Source organism: Hemicordylus capensis, chromosome 16 (assembly GCF_027244095.1).
Source record: "Hemicordylus capensis ecotype Gifberg chromosome 16, rHemCap1.1.pri, whole genome shotgun sequence".
Lineage (NCBI taxonomy): Eukaryota > Metazoa > Chordata > Lepidosauria > Squamata > Cordylidae > Hemicordylus > Hemicordylus capensis.
In genome coordinates, this window is record NC_069672.1 from 14,204,447 (window position 1) to 14,227,311 (window position 22,865).

At 50.4% G+C, this 22,865-nt stretch overlaps 1 protein-coding gene across 2 annotated transcripts in view; it reads left to right on the forward strand.

Annotated features, from left to right (window-relative positions):
- The window catches only part of UBE4B (ubiquitination factor E4B), a 44,275-nt gene that overhangs the window by 16,824 nt on the left and 4,586 nt on the right, over window positions 1-22,865 (forward strand). Inside the window, exons 8-27 of one of the 2 annotated variants that reach the window (XM_053281160.1) lie at window positions 1,146-1,262; window positions 1,677-1,688; window positions 3,994-4,135; window positions 5,244-5,344; window positions 6,585-6,699; window positions 7,231-7,314; window positions 9,563-9,619; window positions 9,752-9,868; window positions 10,365-10,463; window positions 11,675-11,788; window positions 12,698-12,896; window positions 13,102-13,240; window positions 13,506-13,605; window positions 14,730-14,857; window positions 16,055-16,153; window positions 16,555-16,790; window positions 18,193-18,319; window positions 18,762-18,906; window positions 19,673-19,807; window positions 20,372-20,563. In XM_053281160.1, the coding sequence (XP_053137135.1) occupies window positions 1,146-1,262; window positions 1,677-1,688; window positions 3,994-4,135; window positions 5,244-5,344; window positions 6,585-6,699; window positions 7,231-7,314; window positions 9,563-9,619; window positions 9,752-9,868; window positions 10,365-10,463; window positions 11,675-11,788; window positions 12,698-12,896; window positions 13,102-13,240; window positions 13,506-13,605; window positions 14,730-14,857; window positions 16,055-16,153; window positions 16,555-16,790; window positions 18,193-18,319; window positions 18,762-18,906; window positions 19,673-19,807; window positions 20,372-20,563 (2,458 nt within the window). The remainder of the gene's footprint in view (window positions 1-1,145; window positions 1,263-1,676; window positions 1,689-3,993; window positions 4,136-5,243; window positions 5,345-6,584; window positions 6,700-7,230; window positions 7,315-9,562; window positions 9,620-9,751; window positions 9,869-10,364; window positions 10,464-11,674; window positions 11,789-12,697; window positions 12,897-13,101; window positions 13,241-13,505; window positions 13,606-14,729; window positions 14,858-16,054; window positions 16,154-16,554; window positions 16,791-18,192; window positions 18,320-18,761; window positions 18,907-19,672; window positions 19,808-20,371; window positions 20,564-22,865) is intronic. The other variant, XM_053281159.1, reaches the window with a different exon arrangement.

The following is a 22,865-nucleotide window of genomic DNA, read 5'->3' on the forward strand; positions in this document are numbered from 1 at the left end:
CCCTTGGGGGATGGGGCCGTTCTGGGAAGAGCATCTGCCTGCTGGCGTGCAGAAGGTCCCAGATTCCCTCCCTAGCATCTCCAGGATCGGGCTGAGAGAGATTCCTGCCTGCGATCTTGGAGAAGCCGCTGCCAGTCTGTGTAGACAATACTGAGCTAGAGGGACCAATGGTCGGACTCATTCTGTGGCAGCTTCCTATGTTTCTATCTGTCTGGTAGGCCTTCTGGTTGATCTGCAGTTGGAGGACAAGTATTCCCCATTGCTGTTGCTTCATAACGGCAACAATGCAACCTCTCCCTTCATTTCTTAATTTCAGCGGAATTAGGCTGCTGAAAGGAAGGGAGCTTGTGGGAGGGGAACTGGGAGTGGATCTTTATGTGGAAGCTCAGTTCTGATGCAGAGAAGACACTCCTGGGCTTGGCATGTGCTGAGAGACACCTCGGTGGTGTAGCCTGTCAAACTCAGCCTCCATGTTGTCGTTCTGGGCTTCCCAGAGGCATCTAGCTGGCCCCTGTGGGAAACAAGGTGCTGCGCCAGATGGAACTGGGGTCTGATCCTGCAGCACTTCTCTTGCGTTCATGGTCTGACTCCGTATAAGGCAGTCGCTTGGCATTCGGCAAGGGAGTGAAGGCCTTCTGCTAGCAAATAGCTACCTTAATTCTTAAAGGACTCTTTAAACACACACACCTAGCTGTTTGACCTGGAGCAGATATTCCAGTCGTGTTGGCCTTTCAAATCTTGTCTCGAGCCCAGAGCGGTGTGCATGGTTGTGTTTCTCCTCACAACCAACCCTGTGAGGTAGGTTAGACTGGAAGAGATGTGACTGGCCCAGAGTCATCCATTGAGTTTCGTGGCTGAACGGGGATTTGAACTCGGGTCTCCCCAGCCCCAGTCCAACACTCTAACCACTACACCACGCTGACTCTCTCTGCAGTGACTCGGCTTGTGATGGTGCACTCTAACCCAGGCTTTGATGAGTGTTACTGACTTCCCAACTGGATGTCTTGCATGCTTGTGACGATTTTTTCTAAAAAAACTGAAATCAGTGCCCCTCCTCCTGTTTGTCCTGTTTGTGGTCTTTCCTCCCTGCTCGCGGTTCCTCCTTTCTGGTATTCATGGGTCCGTATCTGCTTCTGTCACGATAGTATGTACGACAGCCCCTTCTCCCTCTTCCTTGCGGTGTCTGATGTGTCTGGGGACAGTTCTGAGGAAGAAGATGATGAAGAGGAGGAGGACTTTGCTTGTGTCCAGTTTGGGTCCAGGTATTCTAGACGGCTCGTCACGGATGCTTAACCCACTCGTCCTGGGTGCCTCAACTAACAAGCGTCTGCGTTGCCCTCCCCACCTTCCCCCCCCAAGTAAATGCATCCGGTTTCTGTTCCCCTAATATGGGATAGGCAGCCTTCCCTCTCCTGCTGCTGTTGAACTACATCTCCCATCATCCCCAGCCACTGTCCAGCAATAGCCGGAGAGGCAAGTTTGCTCCCCCTTGCCCTGACAGCCCTCGCTTCCGAGTCCTAGCCGGACAGCACTTGCTCAAGGGCATTGGCTCCAGGGCGACGGGAGTCTTAATCCTGGGTGGCCCTGCAGGTTTCTTGGCAGATGGGCTGGAAGAAGGTGCTTGGATGGCGCTCCTGATGGGAGGAGGAAGGAAACAAACAAACAGGAAGTGTCAGTGGCGATGGGCCGTGGCTGCTGGTGTGCAGGTGGGGCCACCCTGTCTGAATACCGAGCGGAATTCCAAAACCTGGAGAGCTGGTCTTGCAGTACCAAGCGTGAATGGCCCTGTTTGCAAAGCAGGGTCCCCCCTGGTTTGCACTTGGGTGGGCGACTGCATGTGAGCGCTATGTTCCCCTGAAGGGATGGGGCCCTCGCTCAGTGGAGGAGCACCCACCCAAAGGCCTGCAGGAGGCCCCAGGTTCACTCTCTGGCAGCATCTCCCGTTTGGGCCGGGGGAAGTCCCTGCCTGGAACCCTGGAGGGCCACTGCCAGTCAGTATAGGCAGTCTGGAGCTGGATGGACCAAGGGTCTGACTCGGTCGAAGGCAGCTTCCTTCACTCCTAGAGGGATGTGGATCTGCCTTCCCAATCTGTAATGCAAATGTTGTGTGATCAGCTGTTCTGCCAGAGACGGTGGGTGGCCTGTTTGAGAGCGCATCGCCGTTAAAGCAGTGCTGCTTGCGTGACTGACTTCAGCGTCGGCAGCAGAAGGGCGTGAAAAGCTCTGCGCAGTTTGGGACCCGAGTGTCTGAAAGTTGGCCTTCTCACGTAGATTAGTGGCGGAGCATCTGCTGCGCATGCAGAAGGTCCCAGGTTCACTCCTTGGCAGCATCTCCAGCTAGGGCTGGGAGAGACTCCTGCCTATGATCAGTTTGCCAGGTGCTTAAGTAATCCACAGAACGCCTCCACTGGATCTCCTGCCATTTGAAGTTGGGTGGCTAGTGATTGAGGAGAAGGCTTTCTTGGTTGTGGCACTCCTTAGGGAAGCTAAATGGTGCCTATTAGGTTCATACATTTTCAGTGCCAGGTGAAATGCCTTTTTCTATTTTCCAGGTGCTTTTAACCCCTGTGATGTTTGTGCTGCCTTAACCCTTGCAACAAAAAATAAACAAATCTGGCAATGTGTGCATGCTGTCTTTATACTGCTGGGTTAATTTTTGTGTTAGTATTTTAAGGACTTAAGTTAAAATTCCGATCTGAGTGCTGATGTAGTGTAGTAGCTAAAAGAGGAAGCTGTGGATAAGGGTGTCCCCAGACTGAATCTCCTCTATGCTGTGAACTTTCCAGGGGATCTTGTGGGAGCTACATTCTCTCAGCTCTCCCTTCTACAGTATGGTGTTGGTGTTGGTCTGTAAGGAGGAGAGCTGGTCTTGTGCTAGCCAGCCTGAATTGTCCCCTTTGCTAAGCAGGGTCTGCCTTGGTTCACAATGGAATGGGAGACTCCATGTGTGAGCGCTGAAAGAGATTCCCCTCAGGGGATGGGGCTGCTCTGGGATGAGCGCCTGCCTGCTTGCCTGCAGAAGGTTCCAAGTTCCCTCCTTGGCAGCATCTCCAAGAGAGGGCTGGGAGAGACTCCTGCCTGCAACCTTGGAGAAGCTGCTGCCAGTCTGAGTAGACACTACTGAGCTAGACGGACCAAGGGTATGACTCAGTAGACGGCAGCTTCCTATGTTTCTAATAATACTTGCTTAGCTTACAGTAAGTTTGTTCAACAAGCGAGGGAAGTACACCAGGAGTTGCCAAGCTTTAGTAGGGCTACAATGCCCATCATCCCCACACCCTTGGCCAGTGTGGCAGGGGATGATGGGAGTGGTAGTCCCAACAGTATCTGCGAAAATCAAGGTTGGGAACTCAACCCATCTGTGTTAAGTGTGTGTCCCCCCCTCCCCCCCCATAGCAACTTTTTGGAAGTCTTTTGGCCTCACTTCTGCGGTGCTTCTCTTTCTGGATGCCCACAGAGCCCAAGGCTTTGCTAGTGTGATAAGCCAGCTCCCGACTCTCCTGCATACTACCCTGTACCCGGTCCTATGCGATGTTGGAACAGGAGTCTACACATACACAACTTAACATAGCCCTGTTCAGACACTGTTGCACAAGTGATGTCAGCACACGTTTTTGTGTGAACGGCTGTACCACTGCTGGTTTTGAAAGTGAACCTGGCTGCAGACCCTCTGAAATGTAGGCTACAGAGAGGAAACCTATTGCTGCACCTGTGCTCCACGTAACGTGTGAATAACTGTACCTGCAGACACCGTACACTCGTATGAAAGTTCAGCTTTGTGTCTAAATAGGGCTTGCGTTTAGACTCCGATCCAATACTACACCACTGGATTAGCCCTGTCCCAATCGGGAGAGTTCTCCATGCCAGTGGTGCGCGTCGGCGGCCTGCCTTGTGTGGCCTGCCAGCCTCCACCGGGGTTGCTGTGTACATGGCCCGCAGTTGCAGCTCAGGTTAACTTACTTTTTTCTGTGTGTTTTCTTTCTCTTTTTTTAGTGGTGGAGGCTCCGGAGGGGCCAGCGTTTCTGACTCGTGCAGTGACCACTTCACCATCGAGACATGCAAGGAAACGGAGATGCTGAACTACCTCATTGAGTGTTTCGACAGGGTGGGGATAGAGGAGAGAAAAGCACCAAAGGTATGTCCGGGAGAAAGGGGGGCTGTTTTGAAACAATCCCCCCTTTTAAGCTTTCTGCAGGGTATTAATTTATTTTATTTAGTTTACAGTTATATCCCGCTCTTCCGTGGAGGAGCTCAGAGTACATGCTTATGTTTATCCTCACAACAACCCTGTGAGGTAGGTTAGGCTGAGAGATACATGACTAGCCCAGAGTCACCCAGTGAGTTTCATGGTTGAATGGGGATTCGAACTCAGGTTTTCCCGGTCCTAGTCTGACACGCTGCAATAGGGCTTAAACCGTCCACTCCTCCACAACAGGATAATTCACCTGGGTCTCTTTTCCCCTCCTTTCCCCTCTTGCCTCCTGGCCCCAGCCCACCTTGTAGATAAACCCACATAATCCAGATCACTCTGGTCATAAAGAGGGAGCAGGTTCAAACTGCATGTAGTGCGATACACCAAAGTACTTAGTAGTGGAGCAAGCAAGTGAGCCAAGTTGCATAAAGAAGGAGGGACTACATAAAATTCCCCCAGATCTGCTAGCTTTCCAGCCATAGGTGTGACTGTTGAGTTAGTACAAAGTGAAATTGCCCTGAAGTGCAGTCTGGGCTCTCGGGGTTCTCCCTACACAGCATCCTGTGTTCTAGTTAGATAGCAGCTTCTGTTGCCTCAGGGAAGACTGTCAAAACCTACCCGAGTTCCACAAATGCATTATCAAGGCAAAGAACAAGAACATCAAGTGAGTTATTTAAGTAGTCTGTGCTCTGGAAGCTGAAGCCAGACATGATTATGCCCATTTCGCAGAGCGGGGGATGCAGACTGAGGTATAATAGCTTGTTAAAGCCCAGCTGAGGAGCCCATGGCTCAACTGTGACTATCAACTGGACTTGGGAGACCTGGCTTGAAGCACCATTCCTGTCCTGGGCAAATCACGATTCACCCACATGTTAGAAACTGGGTATAATGATGGTTGAGCACATGTCCCTTCTCTGGCATTTGGGAACCATCAAGAGTTTAGTGGGGAAGTGTGTCACCTGCTTCCGAAGACTTCTCAGTCACTTCTCTTGACCGTTGAGACAGTTGGCTTTAGACATGGTTGTAATCATTGCTCAACTGATTCTCCTAGATGTGTAGTCAGCCAGTGGTGAGCCAGTTACTGAGCAACATCCGATCCCAGTGCATTTCCCATGCTGCTTTGGTGCTCCAAGGATCGTTAACACAGCCAAGGTGAGTGGAGCCAGGACGGACCCATGGAGAATGCTGGTTGTGGCTGGAGTGCTGTTCTGCCTTTTGACCTCCTCATGGTCCAAGCAGACGGCTGCGTCAGAATCTGAAACGGAGTCCTAAATGGGTTTAACAGCCACAGCCTTGGAGCCAGAGGACCATGAGCGGGAACGATAAAAATGACTGTGTGGTCTTTTGTGGACTCCTGCAGAAGATCTGCTTCTTGCAGTGCATCACCGCAATGCATCAGGCAGTTACATTTCTGTACAAGACGCATAATTAATAAGGAAGATGCAGGCTGTAGCGTATAAACTAGTGAGCCATTAAAAGGTCTGGGAAAGAGCGTGTGCAAAGCCTTTTGCCAGAACTTATGCCAACAGAAGGTGGTCTGGATTTTGGGCTCCCTTTCTTGTCTGGCGTTCTTCTGCTAAATTGGAAATGGCCTCTCTGAAGAGCACATTTAGTTCTGAGCCTTGGTTCTCTTTAAGAAATCTTGGGAATTGGGATTCAGTCTTGAGAAACCTGTTAGAGTAGAGGCCACCTTCTAAAGGGCTGTGCTTATTACCTGTTGAGAAACAAGCTCAGTTCACACACGGGCAATTCCAAAGGTAATGGAATCAGGCACGTTACCACTTTTTCCACGTTTGTGGCCTGAAGTGAATTTTCAAGTTGATATTATATATACCCACTGGCAAGAAAACACCACCTATAAAGCCATGTTTTTGCAAAACTGAAATATTATAGTATCCGAAATGTGCAAAATGCGTTGGTAACGGAATCAAAAATGATGCCCAAATATCCTGGTTTGTTTATTGATGTATTTTGCAAGTTTCAGACACTATCAATAATATTTAAAGGTTCTGCAAAAATATGGCCGTATAGCATCATATTGACACAAATAGAAGACCACTCTGAATTTAAGATGACCCCCCTAAAAATACAGGCCAGTTACCTGAATGAATCCAAAAGGAAGATGACCCCTGAATTTGACACTGAAAAAACCTAGTCTTGGACTGAGGTAAATATCGTTCTCTTGCCTTCTACTATCAGCTTGGTGGTAGATAGTAGCAGCTTGAACATTTGTTTATGGCTACAGTAATGGGGGGTGGGGCCGGTAGAAGTGATAACGGCTGATTCTGTTACTCTTGGAATTGTCCAGCTAGTTCTTGGCATCTTCCTGCTGGGCTTTTGTTGAGCGATTATAGATTGAAAAACTAATCTTCTTTCTCTCCTTGCTTTAAAGGTCACTTCAACAACAGTCTTTGCTGGTCCCATATATGCTCTGTAGGAATCTCCCGTTTGGCTTCATCCAAGAGCTGGTGAGAACTACCCATCAGGACGAAGAGGTGTTCAAACAGGTAGGCGAAGGATTCGGGCACATGTCCTGGATCCAGTTAGATCCAGGAAGGCTGAGGCTTCCAGCTTCTACATAGGGTCAGCCCTGGTTGCATATGAATGGGAGACTACATGTGTGAGCACTGTAAGAGATTCCCCTTCAGGGATGGAGCCCCTCTGGGAAGAGTATCTACATGCCTGCATGCAGAAGGTTCCAAGTTCCCTCCCTGGCAGCATCTCCAAGATAAGGCTGAGAGAGACTCCTGCCTGCAACCTCAGAGAAGCCATTTCCCTCCAGAGTTCAGGCTCTTTTGGATGTAGGCCTGCCGGAGGGGCCACTCTAGCTCTTCTTCAGGGGCTGGGGGCATTGTGGCATCCCTGTCTGTACCGGAGGTCCCTGGTGGCACAAGCTCCCCCTCATTTCCAAGGAGGCCACATGGCAGTCAGTCTGGGTATGGTTGGCGTCTGCCACCTACCCTCCTAATGTGGATATTATCGTTTTTTAAAGGCAAGCATGTCATCTTACCTCTTCCCCCCCCCTTCTCTTTAAACAGATATTCATCCCCATTTTACAAGGCTTGGCGCTTGCTTCGAAAGAGTGCTCTCTTGATAGTGACAATTTTAAATATCCGCTTATGGTGAGTAGCATCCTTTCATTGTCCCTTTCTATAGCAACTGGCTTCTTTTCTCTGGCCCACATACGGATGGTTTTGCATAGTTCCTTTTGAGATGGCACAACCTATGACTTGGCTGTACCACTTAGCTCAGGGCTATCAAACTGGGGTCCCCAGACATTCCCCCAAGTCAGGATAGTGGTTGGGGCCCACAATGAGCTAATGGACTCTCCCCAACAACGGGGTAGGTTTCGGTGTCTCTTCCCACCCCGCACCCCCCATCTCCTGACAGGTCAGAATAGAAGCAAACCTTCCCTGTAAAAGGAACTGAAGGACTCCCCCACCCCCCACAAATTATCAAAACGTTGATAAAACTTCTTCAGAAAAAGCTTGCTCTGCGCTTTTCTGTGTGTGTGGTTTCCAGACTGAATCAAGCAACACAAATTGATTTGGGTAATATGACTAACCTTGTTGTGACTAAACTACCTCACAGGGTCATTGTGAGGATAAAAATAACCATTTACACCGCTCTGAGCTCCTTGGAGGTAAAGTGGGGCATAAATGTAATAAATAAATAAATAAATAGATGTGCGTAGATTCGCTCTTCCCTGCAGCTGAATCTATAGAACGGTAATGTTGAAAATTCCCAAAGGGGTGCCTTCATTCCTTCCTTTTTTAAAAATTTGATGCTGCAAGGAAAACCCAGGAGGCATAAAATATGTGGTAACATCTTCCACAGCCATCCTTTGAATCTTCCCTGCATGTTTAGAGCCATCTGAGGTTGTAGATAAGGTTCTTCTTTTCCCGGGTTCTCGATATTCATCTAACAACTTGCTTCTCTTAATTGGAAGACAGAGGCTTCGGTGTGCAGCAGACAATAGCTCTATTTACTGCTGTGACTGACTCTTGAATAGCTGCTTTGGAGTTTGCCTGCTACGTTGCTGTGCACCAAATTTAGGAATGGGCATTTTGCCCTGGCTTACGAAATGCAGCACGGGACGCCTTCCCACTTGCTTGTGAGCAAAAGAAGATTTGCAAAATCTGAAATGGGCAGAGGTTTTTAACCCTGATGGACATGGAGAAAGGAAAAGTTCACTACTGCTTTCTCCAAGGACTTTCATTCCCTTGCTGCCCTGAGGCTTTGGAATGTGCTCCCTGCCGAAATAAGAGCCTCCCCATCTCTGACAGCTTTTTAAAGGGCTGTTAGGACACAATTATCGATGCAGGTTTTTAATTAGACTTATATGATCATTCTTTTAATGTTTTAACTTTGGATTTAATAAGTGAGTTGTTGTAAACCACCCAGAGTTGTGAGTTTTGAGCGATATTCAAATACAGGAGGGCCTCGATATCCGCAGATTCGTTATCCACAGATTTGTGTATCCGCGGTTGGGTGAAAGACACCCAACCTCGGCATATGTGGGGGGGAAAACAAAAATCACAGTTACCTCACACATTCACAGGTTGGGGTGGCCGGAAATGACCACGGAGGTCATTCCCAGCTGCCATTTTGTATTTTGTGGCCTCAAAATAGCTCCCCCCCTTTTTAAAAGAAAAGAAAAAAACCCTGGTAATTTTTGGCTGATTTGGGGGCATTCTGGGGCACAGTGCAACTCAGGGGGGACAGCAAAGCATGGTAGGGAGCGTCCCCCTGTGACCCCCTGCACCCCCCCCCAAATCTGGCCGATTTTAGGCAATCTTGTGTGATTTTCCTGATGACAGGAAACCTAACCCCTGCGATCCCGTAGCCCACAATGACTCTATATCCGCGGTTGCAGCCAGGAAAGGAACCCTCACAAATATTTAGGTTCCTCCTGTATCCTAAACAGATAAATTAAAATGTAAGTGTTTTTGTAGTCTACAGCACGAAGCAGGCCCCAAGCTTCTGCTTAGAGTAGGGGGAGCCAGCCACAGCCAGCCAGGACCTTTCATCGCCCTTTAAATACTCCATCTGACTTGCAGCTTGTTTCCGGTCATTTGTTTGTTGGTCTGTTTGTTTGTTTTGTTTGATTTTTATACCGCTCAGGGCAGTTTACAATTAAAAACAAACCACTAAAACAATAAAGAGCTAAAACAAAAATGAAAAACAACATAACAACAGTTAACAATTTAAAAACATTTGAAAAAAAGAATTAAACCATTGCAGTAATTAAAACCCCCGAAACCGGGTTAAAATATTGAAACCGACTTAAAAACCCTGGAAAGCCAGGCCAAACGAATCCGTGCTACGTGTGCAAACTGATCTCAGTGATTCCTCCTTGCTTCTGTCTAGGCTTTAGGTGAACTGTGCGAGATCAAGTTTGGGAAATCGCATCCCGTGTGCAGCCTGGTAAGTGGGAGGCCCTCAGCCAGGCGCTCTGCCTCTGGACGGCATGAGTGGAAGCCTAGCAAGGAAGGACGTTCCGGCAGCAGGGCGTGAAAGCATTGCACCCGGGCGCCAGCTGTTTTCCTCTGTCCGCAGGTTGTGTCTTTGCCTTTATGGCTGCCGAAGTCTCTGGGTCCTGGTACCGGCCGGGAGCTACAAAGACTGTCTTACCTTGGGGTGTTCTTCAGCCTCTCCGTCTTTGCTGAAGATGATGTAAGTGTTTAGTGTCCCTTGTGACAGGGGTTCCCGGAGGTTGTTGACCGACAGCTCCCATCAGCCCCAGACAGAGAGAACACTGGCGTTGAGTGAGGTCCTGAGCGCATAGCTGGAGCTGTCCCTTACCAGATGGGATCAGTGGCCTATCTCGCCCGTTGTTGTCTAGCTGAGAGGTCTTGCCTGACCCTGTTGAGTGGGGAAATTGGAGATATTTACCTGGAGCCACTGATTGAGTCTGGACCTTCTGCAAGCAAAGCACCTGCTTTACCACTGAGCTACAGCCCTTCCTCTAGTGTGGGCCAGCACGGGCTTCTGTTTTTATTAACGTGGCCCCTTTTATGACACAGCTGGTCAACTAAATAGACCGCGGGCCAGGCAACGGCTGGACCCACACATCCATGAAGACCCCTGTTGGATCAGACAAATGCTCTGTCCAGCAATGGCCAACCGTCGTCTTCTGAGAAGCTGATCACTTTCTTCTTCTTCTTTGCAGCCTAGAGTAGTGGAGAAATATTTCTCGGGGCCTGCCATTACCCTGGAAAACACCCGGGTGGTTAGTCAGTCTTTGCAGCACTATCTGGAGTCCGCAAGGGTAGGTTATGCCAAAGTTTAAACAGCTGCTTTTTATCTTGTTGCGAGTTGATTAATGTTTTTAGTTACGCTGGCCTGTATTTGTGTATCTAAAGAACAGTGGTTCTAGTGGGTGGGGGAAGCATACTTTGCTTTTTAGTGCACATATTTGTGTTGCTGCAGATGCCTGCTGGAGGCATTCCCTCCAGAATGCCTCTTCATTCCCAGTAGAAGAGGCATTCCCTCCTGTGTATGAAAAAGAGGCAATGCTGCTACTCAGATAAAACCAAGTCTGCCAAAGGATGTTTGATACAATGGTTGAATTAGTGAATGGCTGTAGCACTTGTAGAAATCTTGATTTATGTGTGTTTTTAAAGGCATAAGAATGTTGGGATGAGGCTGCTTAGAAAGACTGAGCTAGTTAGGCTCTAACAGCATCATTTCCCAACTTAGCAGTGCCTAGGACTGCTGTGCGCAAGAAAACAAAACCTGGCCTAAGGACAGGTTCTGTGTGGTGGAACCTGACCTTAGAGGAGGAGTTGGGTCCCCAGGTGGTGATGGGCTACAGCTCCCCATCACTCCCCATCATCCCCAAGCAAAAGCCATTGCAGCTGGGGATTCTGGGAGTTGTAGTCAATGACATCTGGGAATCCCCGTGAGAGGGAACTCTGGACTGTAGTCTGACAGCCCTGCCTTAAAGAGCTGGTGTCACACACTAGCTGTGAATAGGACTTCCCTGGTTGAAATTTTGCCTCTGCTGTGAACTTGCGAGGAGGCCTTAGGCAAGCCTTTCCCCTTGGCTCCTCAGCTGCAACGTGGGGGTAATGCTGTTTAGGGCTGTTGTAAGGACTGCAGTAAGATAATTCGTGTGAAGCGCTTTGTGTGCTCGGAAGCACGAAAAACTGCAAAAGTGTGGGGTGGTAGCGTCACACTGCAGCTCGGTTCCAGGTTTCCTCTCCTCTCTTCTGCCCTGCTAAAAGAGCAGAGAGGCCCCTTTTAAAAGTGGTGATTCTCTTTATTTAGCAGGGGGAGAGCAATTGGCCCTATCCATCCCCAGCACAACCTCCCTCCTTGCGGCTGTTGCTGTGGTCTACTTTGTTTCTTTGTTGGTTGTGAGCCCTTTGGGGACAGGAATCGATCTTTCTTTATATATTATTTATCTATTTAAACTCGCTTTGGGGTCTCTTGTTGAAAAGCCATATATAAATACTTGTCCTACTCTCAATCTTTTAGCAAGAGCTGTTCAAGATCTTGCATAGTGTCTTGCTCAACGGAGAAACCCGGGAGGCAGCTCTGAGCTACATGGCAGCTGTGGTCAATGCCAACATGAAGAAGGCCCAGATGCAGGTGAAGTGGCGACTTCTTTATCTTATGTTTTAATTTTATTATTTTGAAACCACTTCGGAAACTTCTTTTGTTGAAAAGTGGTCTATAAATGTTAGTAGTGGCGGCCCTGCGGGGTCTGAACTGTCACTAAGATAGGCTCCACATTTCTGGTCTCCCCTTTTGGGTCAGTTTGGAATTCTAGGGGTGGCTGGATCTCTGTGGCGAAGCACCTAGGACACCTCAGCAAGACAAAGCCCCCACCACCCGTCTCAGCTCCCAGTTTTCAGGAGATTGCTCCTGGTGTGGGGAGGAATCACTTGACCAGGGAGCAGGAGAGGGGCAGGATCCTGGTGACCGCAGTTTCTAGTTTGGCCGCGGAGGCCAGCCAGGGTGGAGCTCAACTTCTAATCCCTGAAGGCAGGATTATCCCAAGCAGGGCCTCTTGCTCAGGCATCTACAGATCCACTTGCCAGTTCACCAGGGGTGAGTGCCCAAAGCCTTCAGGCGAGTGGGACATCCAGCACCACACAGACCTCCTCCCCAGGGGCCTCCTTTCCACTGCCATTTTCGAGGAGGTAAGAAAGAGCTAGAATCCTTTCTGAGCAGTCGGAGAGGGCTCCCCCTGGTTTCTTACCATCTTCACCGCCCATGGAAAATGACAGAAGGCCCACTTCTCTCCTAAGCCCTTTGCCTGTGAGCCAGAAAAGGATCTGAGGGACGAGAGGGGATTGGTGGCAGCCACCGATAATGGCTGGCTAGTGAGATAAAGCCTCAGTTTTGGATTCCTGCTCTTGATGCTCTTAAGTGGATGAGAGCCCCACAGAGATCAAGGTGGTCCTTCGCTGACCATCAGGCCCAGGTAAAGCTACGACACAGTCTTGTAAGTGCCTGCATTTTGACCGTGCCTCCTTCCCTTTCCTGGGCTTGCAGACGGATGACCGCTTGGTGTCTACGGACGGCTTTATGCTCAACTTCTTGTGGGTGCTGCAGCAGCTGAGCACAAAGATCAAGCTGGAGACGATTGATCCTTCTTACATCTTTCACCCCCGGTGTCGTATCGTTCTCCCGGCAGACGAGACGAGAGTGAAAGCAACCATGGAGGACGTCGGCAGCTGGATGACGGAGCTGTGTGAGTACTGCACGTGTTACTTGCAACTCGAGGGTGTCGCCTTCACTCTTGTGTACTTTGCACGTGTGCAAAGACAAATCAGCAAGTGATATAGGGGGCTGTGTGATTCGGAGTTCGGCTCTAAGATAACCCAGGTCTTGCTGTGAGAGAACTGAGAACCCATTTGTTCTGTTGTGTGTTGTTTAAATTTCCCTCCTTTCCCCAGCTAGGGACCAGCCTCTTTTTTCCGAGCCGAAATTCCCCACCGAGTGCTTCTTCCTGACGCTCCACACGCACCACCTCTCCATCCTGCCAAGCTGCCGGCGCTACATCCGCCGGCTGAGGGCCATCCGAGAGCTCAACAGGTGAGAGGCTGCAGGGTCGGCGGGCCTGTGTTTGCGGGGCTGCTCTTTCAAAAAGAGAAAGCGGGGCCGGTGGGAGGAAAGAAAAGAGACTGCATTTATTTATGGAATGCCTGTTTATACCGCCCACGACAAAAGTGCCAAGGTGGCTAGCAAGTAACTAAAAAAACCCCAGCCAAACATTTAAAATAAAGATCAAAACCTATTGCTCTTGACTCATACAGTTTTGCCCTGGTCACTAGAGGTTTTCCTTGTGTGGTCTTCACAGGACGGTGGAGGATCTGAAGAACAACGAAAGCCAGTGGAAGGATTCCCCCCTGGCTACGCGGCATCGAGAAATGCTGAAACGCTGCAAAACGCAACTCAAGGTCTGTCTCGACGCTTCAGTCCCCCGTTTCCCCGGGTCTTGCAGATTTTAGGAGGGCAGCCCTCCATAGCTCCTCGCCCATGTCGGAAAGTGTTTGGGGGTTGCTTGTGGCGTGCCGCAGTGCAGCAGCAGTTCTAAGAATATTAGGTTTAGGCGTCCTGGGTTGTGTTAAGATGCTTGTGGGCTTCTCACCAGCTTGCTTCCAAGTGGAAATAAAAACACACACTGCGTAAGCTGTAAAACATCCCTCCACCGTCCTAACAAAAAGGCCCAGCACTCCTGGGTGGTTGTGACAAGAAGATGCCACCATTTGGGGATGGGCTAGAGCCTTTGATTGGCATGCAGAAGACCCCAGGTTCAGTCCCTGGCAGCATCTCCAGGTAGGGCTGGGAAGGACGCCTGCCTGGAACCTTGGCGAAGCTGCTGCCAGTCAGGGAAGACAGTCCTGAGCTCAAATGGACAGAAGGCCTAACTGAGTAGGCCGTTTGCTGGAGGCTTTTTAAATTTTGCGTGTGCGTTTCCTGTACGAACGTACAGAAAAGGTTGGAATCGGTTGGGAATGGGGACAGGGTTACAGACCAGTGTTGAAGGGCTGGAACTGAGGGGAGGAGAGCTGTAGTGAACATGCACTGTCCCCATTGCTAAGCAGGAGCCACCTTGGTTTGTGTTTGGATGGGTGACTTCAGGCGAGCACTGTGAAATATTCCCCTAGTGGATGGGGCCATAACTCAGTGGAAGAGCATCCACTGCTTTGCATACAGAAGGTCTCAGGTTCAAACTCTGTCAGCATCTCTAAGTAGGGCTTGGGAGAGACTCTTGCCTGCGACATGGGAAAGCCGCTGCCAGTCAGGGTAGACAATCTAGAGTTGGATGGACCAAAGGTCTGACTCCATTCAAGGCAGCCTCCTATGATCCAGCAGACCTTATAGTCTGGATTCCCTCTCCCGCCCAAGCAGGCCTTGTGTCTTCTGGCCCCGAGGTTCGTCCAGCGTCGAGTGTAGTCCGCTCCCAGCTTTCCCAACTCTGCAATCTGCTGTTGTGGCCTGATATTTGGGGAGCGGAGGAGGCTTCGGCTTCTAGTCCTGAGCTTCCCCATAACCCTCGGCTTTGCCCCTCCTTGTGCAGAAACTGGTGCGTTGCAAAGCTTGTGCGGATGCTGGGCTATTGGACGAGAACTTCCTGAGGAGGAGCCTGAACTTCTACGGCATGGTGATCCAGCTCTTGCTCCGGATCCTGGACCCCGCCTACCCCAAGTGAGTCTCTTCCCAGGGCCTCCCACCCCTTGGCACGCAGGCCTCGGGGTGCCTCATTAGCTCCTTCCCAGTTAACGCTGGGTGTTGAGTCGAGCCATAAATCCCGTGGATGGGGACGCTTCCCTTTACAGGCCCATCCAGCTTGTTAGGATGCTTCATCTGAGAAAGCCAAGGCAAGGTCTTAGAAATGTTGCCTCCTAATGAGGCGGTTTGCCAGGTGACCGGGGCGCAACTGGCCCCATCCGTTCCCAGCACAGCATCCCCCCCAGTGGTTGTTGCTGGTGTCTATCTTGGATTTCTTTTTGGATTGCAAGCCCTTTGGCAACAGGGAGCCATATTTATGTATTATTTCTCTATGTAAACTGCTTTGGAATTGGACACTTTTGTTAAGAGGCGGTATGTAAATATTTGTGGTGGTGGTGATGTTTCCACCTGCAATGAAACCAGGAAGGTGATATAGGATTAAATGTTGGTGTTCTGTGCTGGCTCCTCTTAACGTGGTTGCCGTTCTTCTCTATTGATAGTCTTTTAAATCAGGGGTTTGCAGACCCGGGTCCCCAGAAGATGTTGGACTACAACTCCCATCATCCTTTCCTTCAGCTGTTGTGCTGGGGTGATGGGAGTTGTAGTCCATCACCATCTGAGGACCCACTTTGAGACACCCTGTTGTGAATAATGTGTGCAGAGAGGTCGGGGCATTAATGAGTCACAGGCTTGGCATGCAGAAAGCCCCAGTTCAGTCTTCAGGAGGATTCCCAGGTGGGGTGGACTGCAACACCCAGCATCCCGCAGCTGTAGTATCCTTTGGCTGGGGATTATGGGAGTCGTAGTCGACATCATCTGGGAATCCCTGTTATAGAGAACACCGTTCTCCAGGTAAAAGACATAGGTGGTAGGGCTGGATTATTACATAAGTAATGTAGAAATACATTTTAGTATTTATTTAGTGCCACCAGTCTACTTAGAGTTTCATCAGCAAAATAAAGGGAAAGGTTTCTGCCCCAAGGAGCCTACATGTAAAAATGACTTTTAAAGAGTTGTAAACCACCCTTTGTCTTCGGATCCCGCGCAGTGAACAACAGACTTTAAAATATAATGTCACCATTATTAGGTATTGTACCGTTTTGCAACAAAAGAAGGGTCATGAAGAAAGTGATCAGATTCCTGTCTCCTAATCTTTCTTTCTCCGGTCAACAGTATAAAACTGCCTCTAAATCCTGACGTCCCGAAAGTGTTCGCAGCGTTGCCGGAGTTTTATGTGGAAGATGTTGCGGAATTCTTATTTTTTATTGTACAGTAAGTAAAGTCTTCTGTTGACAAGGGGAAGCTTCAAGTTTGGGGAATGCTGCAATAAGAATTTTTCATCAGCTAAGAGGCTGCCGCTCAGTGGCAGAGCATCTGTTTTGCCTGCAGAAGGTCCCAGGTTCTGTCCCTGGCAGCATCTCCAGGTAGGGCTGGGAAAGACTCCTGCTTGAAACCTTGGAGAGCTGCTGCCAGTCAGTGTAGACAAGACTGAGCTAGAGGGACCAAGGGTCTGGCTCAGTATGCAGCCGCCTTCTCTGAGACAAAATTCATCCTGCCGCGGATGAAGTAGGCTTCGCCCCCCGAAAGCCGATGCCCTGAGATTTGGTGGTGTCTGCTTTCGACCTGGTTGTGGCAGCTTTCTCAAGTCCTTCACCGCCTCTTCCCGTCTTCAGATATTCTCCTCAGGTACTTTATGAGCCCTGCACTCAGGACGTCGTGACGTTCCTCGTTGTCATGCTGTGCAACCAGAACTACATCCGGAACCCTTACCTGGTTGCCAAGCTGGTGGAGGTGATGTTCATGACCAACCCGGCGGTCCAGCCCCGGACGCAGAAGTTCTTCGAGATGATCGAGAACCACCCGCTCTCCACCAAGCTGCTGGTCCCGTCACTGATGAAGTTTTACACAGGTGAGGGGGCCCGTCGGTCGAACAGAGCCGAGGAAACAGGCTTCACTTAAGCCGGCTCGGTTGAGTTCTGTGGGGCTTACTCTCAAGCAAGCGTGCTGGGGGTTGCAGCCTGGTTGCCTTAAGAACATAAGGAAAGCCCTTCTGGATCAGGCCACGGCCCCTCCGGCTCAGTATCCTGCCTCTGGCAGTGGTCAGCCAGCTGCATCTGGGAAGGAGATGGAGGAAAAGGAGGATACTGCACCTTCCCTCAGTGGCTCAGGGGCACTCCCCGCTCTGGTCCTGAGGAAATATGTGGCACTGGTGCAGCGGGGAAATGCTTGGCGGACAAGCAGAAGGTTGCCGGTTCGAATCCCCGCTGGTACGTCTCATACTGTGTGGGAGGGGGCAATGGTCAACCCCTCCTGTATTCTACCAAAGACAACCACAGGGCTCTGTGGGCGCCAGGAGTCAGAAATCAGCTTGACAGCACACTTTACTTTACCAAGGCCAGCAGACATTGGTAGCGCTGTCTTCCCCGAATCTGTCTAGTCACCTTTTAAAACGGTCTCGATTGGTGGCCCTCTTGCCACTCAGCATCCAGTCTCCTTCCAGACCTTGCTGTGCACCTGGGAACAGAGCCTATGACATCTAACATTAGAGGAGAGCTGGTCTTGCGGGAGCAAGCATGACTTGTCCCCTTAGCTAAGCAGGGTCCACCCTGGTTGCATATGAATGGGAGACTTGATGTGTGAGCACTGCAAGATATTCCCCTCAGGTAATGGAGCCACTCTGGGAAGAGCAGAAGATTCCAAGTTCCCTCTCTGGCAGCATCTCCAAGATAGGGCTGAGAGAGATTCCTGCCTGCACTCTTGGAGAAGCCGCTGCCAGTCTGTGAAGACAATCCTGAGCTAGATAGACCAAGGGTCTGACTCAGTAGAAGGCAGCTTCCTATGTTCCTATGTAACTCTGCCATGGGAGGAGAGCTAATCTCATGGTAGCGAGCAGGAATTGTCCTCTTCTGAAAAGCAGGGTCTGCCTTGGTTTTCATTCGGATGGGAGACTGCATGTGAGCACGGTAAGATATTCCCTTTAGGGGATGGGGGACACAGCTCACTAAAAGGATATCGGCATGCAGAAGTTCCCAGGTTTGGTCTCTGGGTAGGGCTGGGAAAGACTCCTGCCTGGAACCTTGGAGAGCTGCTGCCAGTCAGTGTAGACAGCCCTGAACTAGATGGACCAAGGTCTGACTCTATCTATGACCGCTTTCTGTTTTCCTCATTTAAACACGGGTGGAGCTTGTTGCTTGTTAGCCCAAATTTTTCTCCCTTTTCCGCTTTCTTCCTTTTTGGCCTTCTCTGCCCCACACCATACTGGATGACATTACGTTTAAAATGTTGATTCTCCACCCCGTGTCTCTTGCCAGATGTTGAGCACACAGGAGCCACCAGTGAGTTCTATGACAAATTTACGATCCGCTACCATATCAGCACCATCTTCAAAAGCCTTTGGCAGAACATCGCTCACCACGGCACCTTCATGGAGGAGTTCAAGTGAGTCAGAAAGCCTTCAGCACTCCAGAGGCTGCTTCTGAGATATTGCCGGCTGGGCCTAACCTTGGCACTTCCCCTTCTATTTATTCCCTCCCGCCCCAGCTTATCTCTTGCCCTCCCTCCAAGGAGCCCAGAGCGCTGTACATGGTTCTGCTTGTCCTCCCAACAACCCTGTAAGCAGGAGTTTGAACCCTCTGACTCCCAGACCTATGTAACGGCACTGCACCTCCAGGATTCTCTCCTTCCAAGTCAAACCATGGGCCAGCACTGGCCGTGGGTCTCAGGTGGGCCCTTCTCAGCCCTTCCTGAAGACGCAGCAGGGCTGCGGCAGCCTGCCAGGCAGGCCCTCTTCGCTCTTCCCGCTGGTCTGCCCTCGGCCTGTTCTTCCCACCCTGCCTGTATTGGAGCCCCGGAATCGATCTCAGTGAGAACTCTCTTCCAGCTCCGGGAAGCAGTTTGTGCGCTACATCAATATGCTGATCAATGACACGACGTTCTTGCTGGACGAGAGTTTGGAGTCCCTCAAGCGGATCCACGAGGTGCAGGAGGAGATGAAGAACAAAGAGCATTGGGATTCTCTGCCCAGGGTGAGCAGCGGGCTCCTCTTTCCTCCTCCATCAGGCACTCCCAGATGGGATGCAGGTGGCTTGGGTCTAGGGTCCTTAAGAGAGCACCTTCTCTGTCATGAACCCTGATCATCCAGAGAGGTCCAGATAGGGTTGCCGCTGGCTCCTTTGGTGGAGCTGGGCCTTCTCTGTAGCAGCCCCAGGGCTCTGGACTATGCTCCCCACTGAAATAAGAGTTCTCTCCTTGCTTTTAGGGAGACCCCCAAGACATTCCTGTTTTCCCAGGCTTTTATTTATCTAATTTTTATACCGCCCAAAATGCGAGTTCTCTACAAGTTCTCTCTTACAAGACAATAAAAAGATGAACGTATTAAAATTTAAAAAATTAAAACTATTAAAACACAGTTAAAATAATGTCTAATTACAAGCCTGGCTGAACAAATGCATCTTGACTGACTTTAAAAAGTTGTCGGAGATGGGGAGGCTCTTATTTCAGCAGGAAGTGTGTTCCAAAGCCTCGAGGCAGCAATGAAGAAGGCTGAAACGTAAACTATTTACTGAGACTGTTCTTATCGGTTTTTATGACTTTGAACTGTTTTATGTTGGTTTTGACACGTTAAGTTTTTAATGTTGTCCACCGCCTAGAGGTGTATAGGAATAGGATAGATTGATCAATAAATGCTGAACCCAAATAGCTAATGCTTGTGTTTGGGGGGAAGGAATGGGTTGCTACACCAGGCCGGGTGGCATGGTGGCGCTTCATCTGCCGCGTCTCATTACCTTCCAGGACCAGCAGCAGGCCCGGCAGTCTCAGCTGGCCCAGGACGAGCGGGTCTCACGCTCTTACTTGGCCCTGGCGACAGAAACGGTGGACATGTTCCACATCCTCACCAAGCAAGTCCAGAAGCCTTTCCTCAGACCGGTGAGTCTGGGCCTGGAATCCTGCTTGGGTTCGAAAAGATGGACCCAGACTTGGCAATGGCAGTTAGTTGGACTGAGGCGTGCTTACAAGGGAGCACGTCCCCTTGAATTCAGTGGGGCTTAGCTCTGAGCAAATATGGCTAGGATTGTGTGGTGTGTGTGTGAAGAACCTCTTAGTTGTTCTGCTTCGCTGGGACATGGATGGGGCTAAAGGTCTGGCGGAGATGCTGAACTTCTCAGTCTTTGTGTTGCTTAACAATGCTGAAGGGGAGGGAGCATGGAAGTTCCTCCACGAGGTTGTTCCAGAGACCAGGGGCCACAACTGAAAAGGCCCTGCCTCTGGTTCCTTCCCGTCAGTTCTCAAGTCAATGGTGGGGCTACAAGAAGGCCTGAGAGGTAGAGCAAAGAGCCTTGGCAGGGTCAACAGAGCAGAGCGGGGGAGAATTCACGCAGTTGCAAAACGCAGGAGAAAGCCAGGTCTGCGTCACTGGCTTTTCCTTGGCTTTGGGGCATGTGTCATTTTCGGGGGACTCCTCGCAAACGTGCTCCTGTGCTGGCCTTCTAGGAACTGGGACCACGGCTGGCTGCGATGCTGAACTTCAACCTCCAGCAGCTCTGCGGCCCCAAGTGCCGGGACCTGAAAGTGGAGAACCCCGAGAAGTATGGGTTTGAACCAAAGAAGCTCCTGGACCAGCTGACGGACATCTACCTGCAGCTAGACTGCGCTCGCTTTGCAAAAGCAATAGCTGACGACCAGGTGAGTGCAAGGCTGGACTCTTGGGTGGGGGGTGCGTGTGCGCGCGGGGGGGGAGGGGGTTGATGGCAACAAGGATCTGGCACGGTGGGAATAGTGAGGGAGCCAACAGGCCAGGAAGGTCTTTGCTGTGACTCTTGCCAGCTCCATGCCAGTGGGATGTCGAAGCATCCCCTTGACTTCCCAGCATGCTCTTGCGACCAGTGATCCCGGTAACAGGGATTCCCAGATGTTGTTGACTACAGCTCCCATCATCCCCAGCCAAAGGCCATTGCAGTTGGGGAAGATGGGAGTTGTAGTCAACAACATCTGGGAATTCGTGTTAGGCTCCCCCTGCTTCCTGGGATTCCGCACTCACACTTTGGGGTAGGGATGTGCACAAACCATCGTTCGGATGGTGTGGCAGTGGCGGGGTCACCTGTTTAAGGAGCAAGGAGGGTGCCCTCCCTCCCCTGCCGCGTTTTCCCTGCCGACGCTGTCACCAAAACTGCTGGCGTGGGGCTGCTGTGTGCCTCTTTGCAGCCCCAGTCAGCGTCGTGCCGGAAGTGGCCAGTGCCACTCGTGACAAATCAAAGTCACGCTCACGCACACCGGCCACTTCCGATACGATACTGACCGGGGCTGCATGGAGGTACGTAGCAGCCCTGTGCTGGTGGGGGAAATGTGGCTAGGGTGGTGGTAATGGCACCCTCCCTGCTTCTTAAAGGTAACTCGCACTGCCACCAAACCGGTTTGAACGCCAGAGCTACAAACCGGTTCGGCAGTCCGGAAAAGGACCACCGAATTGATTCATGCACATCTCTAACTTGGGGGTTTGTGTGTGTGTGTGTGTGTGTGTGTGTGTGTGTGTGGTGTAGAGATCTCTTGGCAAAGACTGAGGATGAAGCCAGTCTTGACATAGTGAGCATAATGGTTCTCTCGGCTAAGCAGGGTCCACCCTGGTTTGCATTTGGTGACTACACGTGAGTGCTGTGAGATAACTTCCCTGAGGAGATGGGCCGAAGCCCAGTGGAAAAGCATCTGCTTGTCTGCATGGAGAAGATCCTAGGTTCAGTCCTTGGCAGCATCTCTGGGTAGGGCTGGGAGAGACTCTTGTCTGAAAAGTTAGAGCTGCTGCCAGTCTGTGTCGACAGTACTGAGCTAGATGGACCAAGGGTCAGACTCGGTAGAGGGCAGTTTCCTGTATTCCTAATATCAGCTTTCTATTGGTGCCGAAGAATAAATTCTCTACTGCAGTTTTCCCTCTAACCAGGATTCCCAGAAGTTGTTGACTATGGCTCCCAGAATCCCCAGTTGCAGTTGCTTTTGCTTGGGGATTATGGCAGTTGTAGTCAACAACATCTGGCAATCCCTGTTAGAGGGAAGCCTGTCTCTTGAGGACATATCAAAAAGAATATTGTGTAGAACTGGAAAAGGTGCAGAAGGAGACAATAAAGACGATCAGGAGAGTTTGAGCACTTCCCTTTCGAGGCCAAGCTGTGTTTGAAGCTTTTTAGATTTGGAAAAAAAGCGACTAAGGGGAAACATGATAGAGGTTAATAAAATTATGCATGGAGTGGGGAGAGAGAGAAGCTCTTCTCCTTCTCTCATAAGACAAGAACCAGGGGCCATAGCTTGAAACTGATGTCCAGGAAATGTAGGACCGACACAAGTACTTCTTTGCACAGCACATAATTAAGCTGTGGAACACTCTGCCACATGATGCGGTGACGTGCCACCAGCTTTAAGTGCGGCTTAGACAAATTCATGGAGGGCGAGCCTATTGGTAGTTACTAGTCTTGATGGTGACAGGCTCTCTCCATGTCCAGGTGAAGGAGAGGGGGCATGCCTTCATTTCCTGGTTGTGTGGCTTCTTGAGTCATCTTTTGGGCCATTGTAGAATACCGGGTGCTGGACTAGAAAGGCCTGATCCAGCAAGGCTCCCCTAAGGTTCTTATGGCTGGCAAGAATTAAAAACAAGAACAAGAAGCCAAAACCCTAGGGGGAAATCGTGGGAGTTAGTGACAGTTGGATAAATCCAGACATTTTGATCTAGCATAATAAAAAATTACCAGGTTGTGGCCGGGACTCCCAACAGCACCTTGAACCCAATTTTCCTTGGATTTGCAAAATATCGGGTCATTCAAGGATTCCCCAAAGAGTCTACTGGGCATTGCGCCCTGTCTGTCTGCTGCTGCTTCCATCTCGGTTGGGGCTGAGCAAGGAGCAGGCACCCTCAGTATCAGTTGCTGCACTGCAGATAAAGCTGCCTGTCGACGACGACGGCTTGGTGTGGCAAGGAAGGAGCCAAACTGCAAAAGGCCTC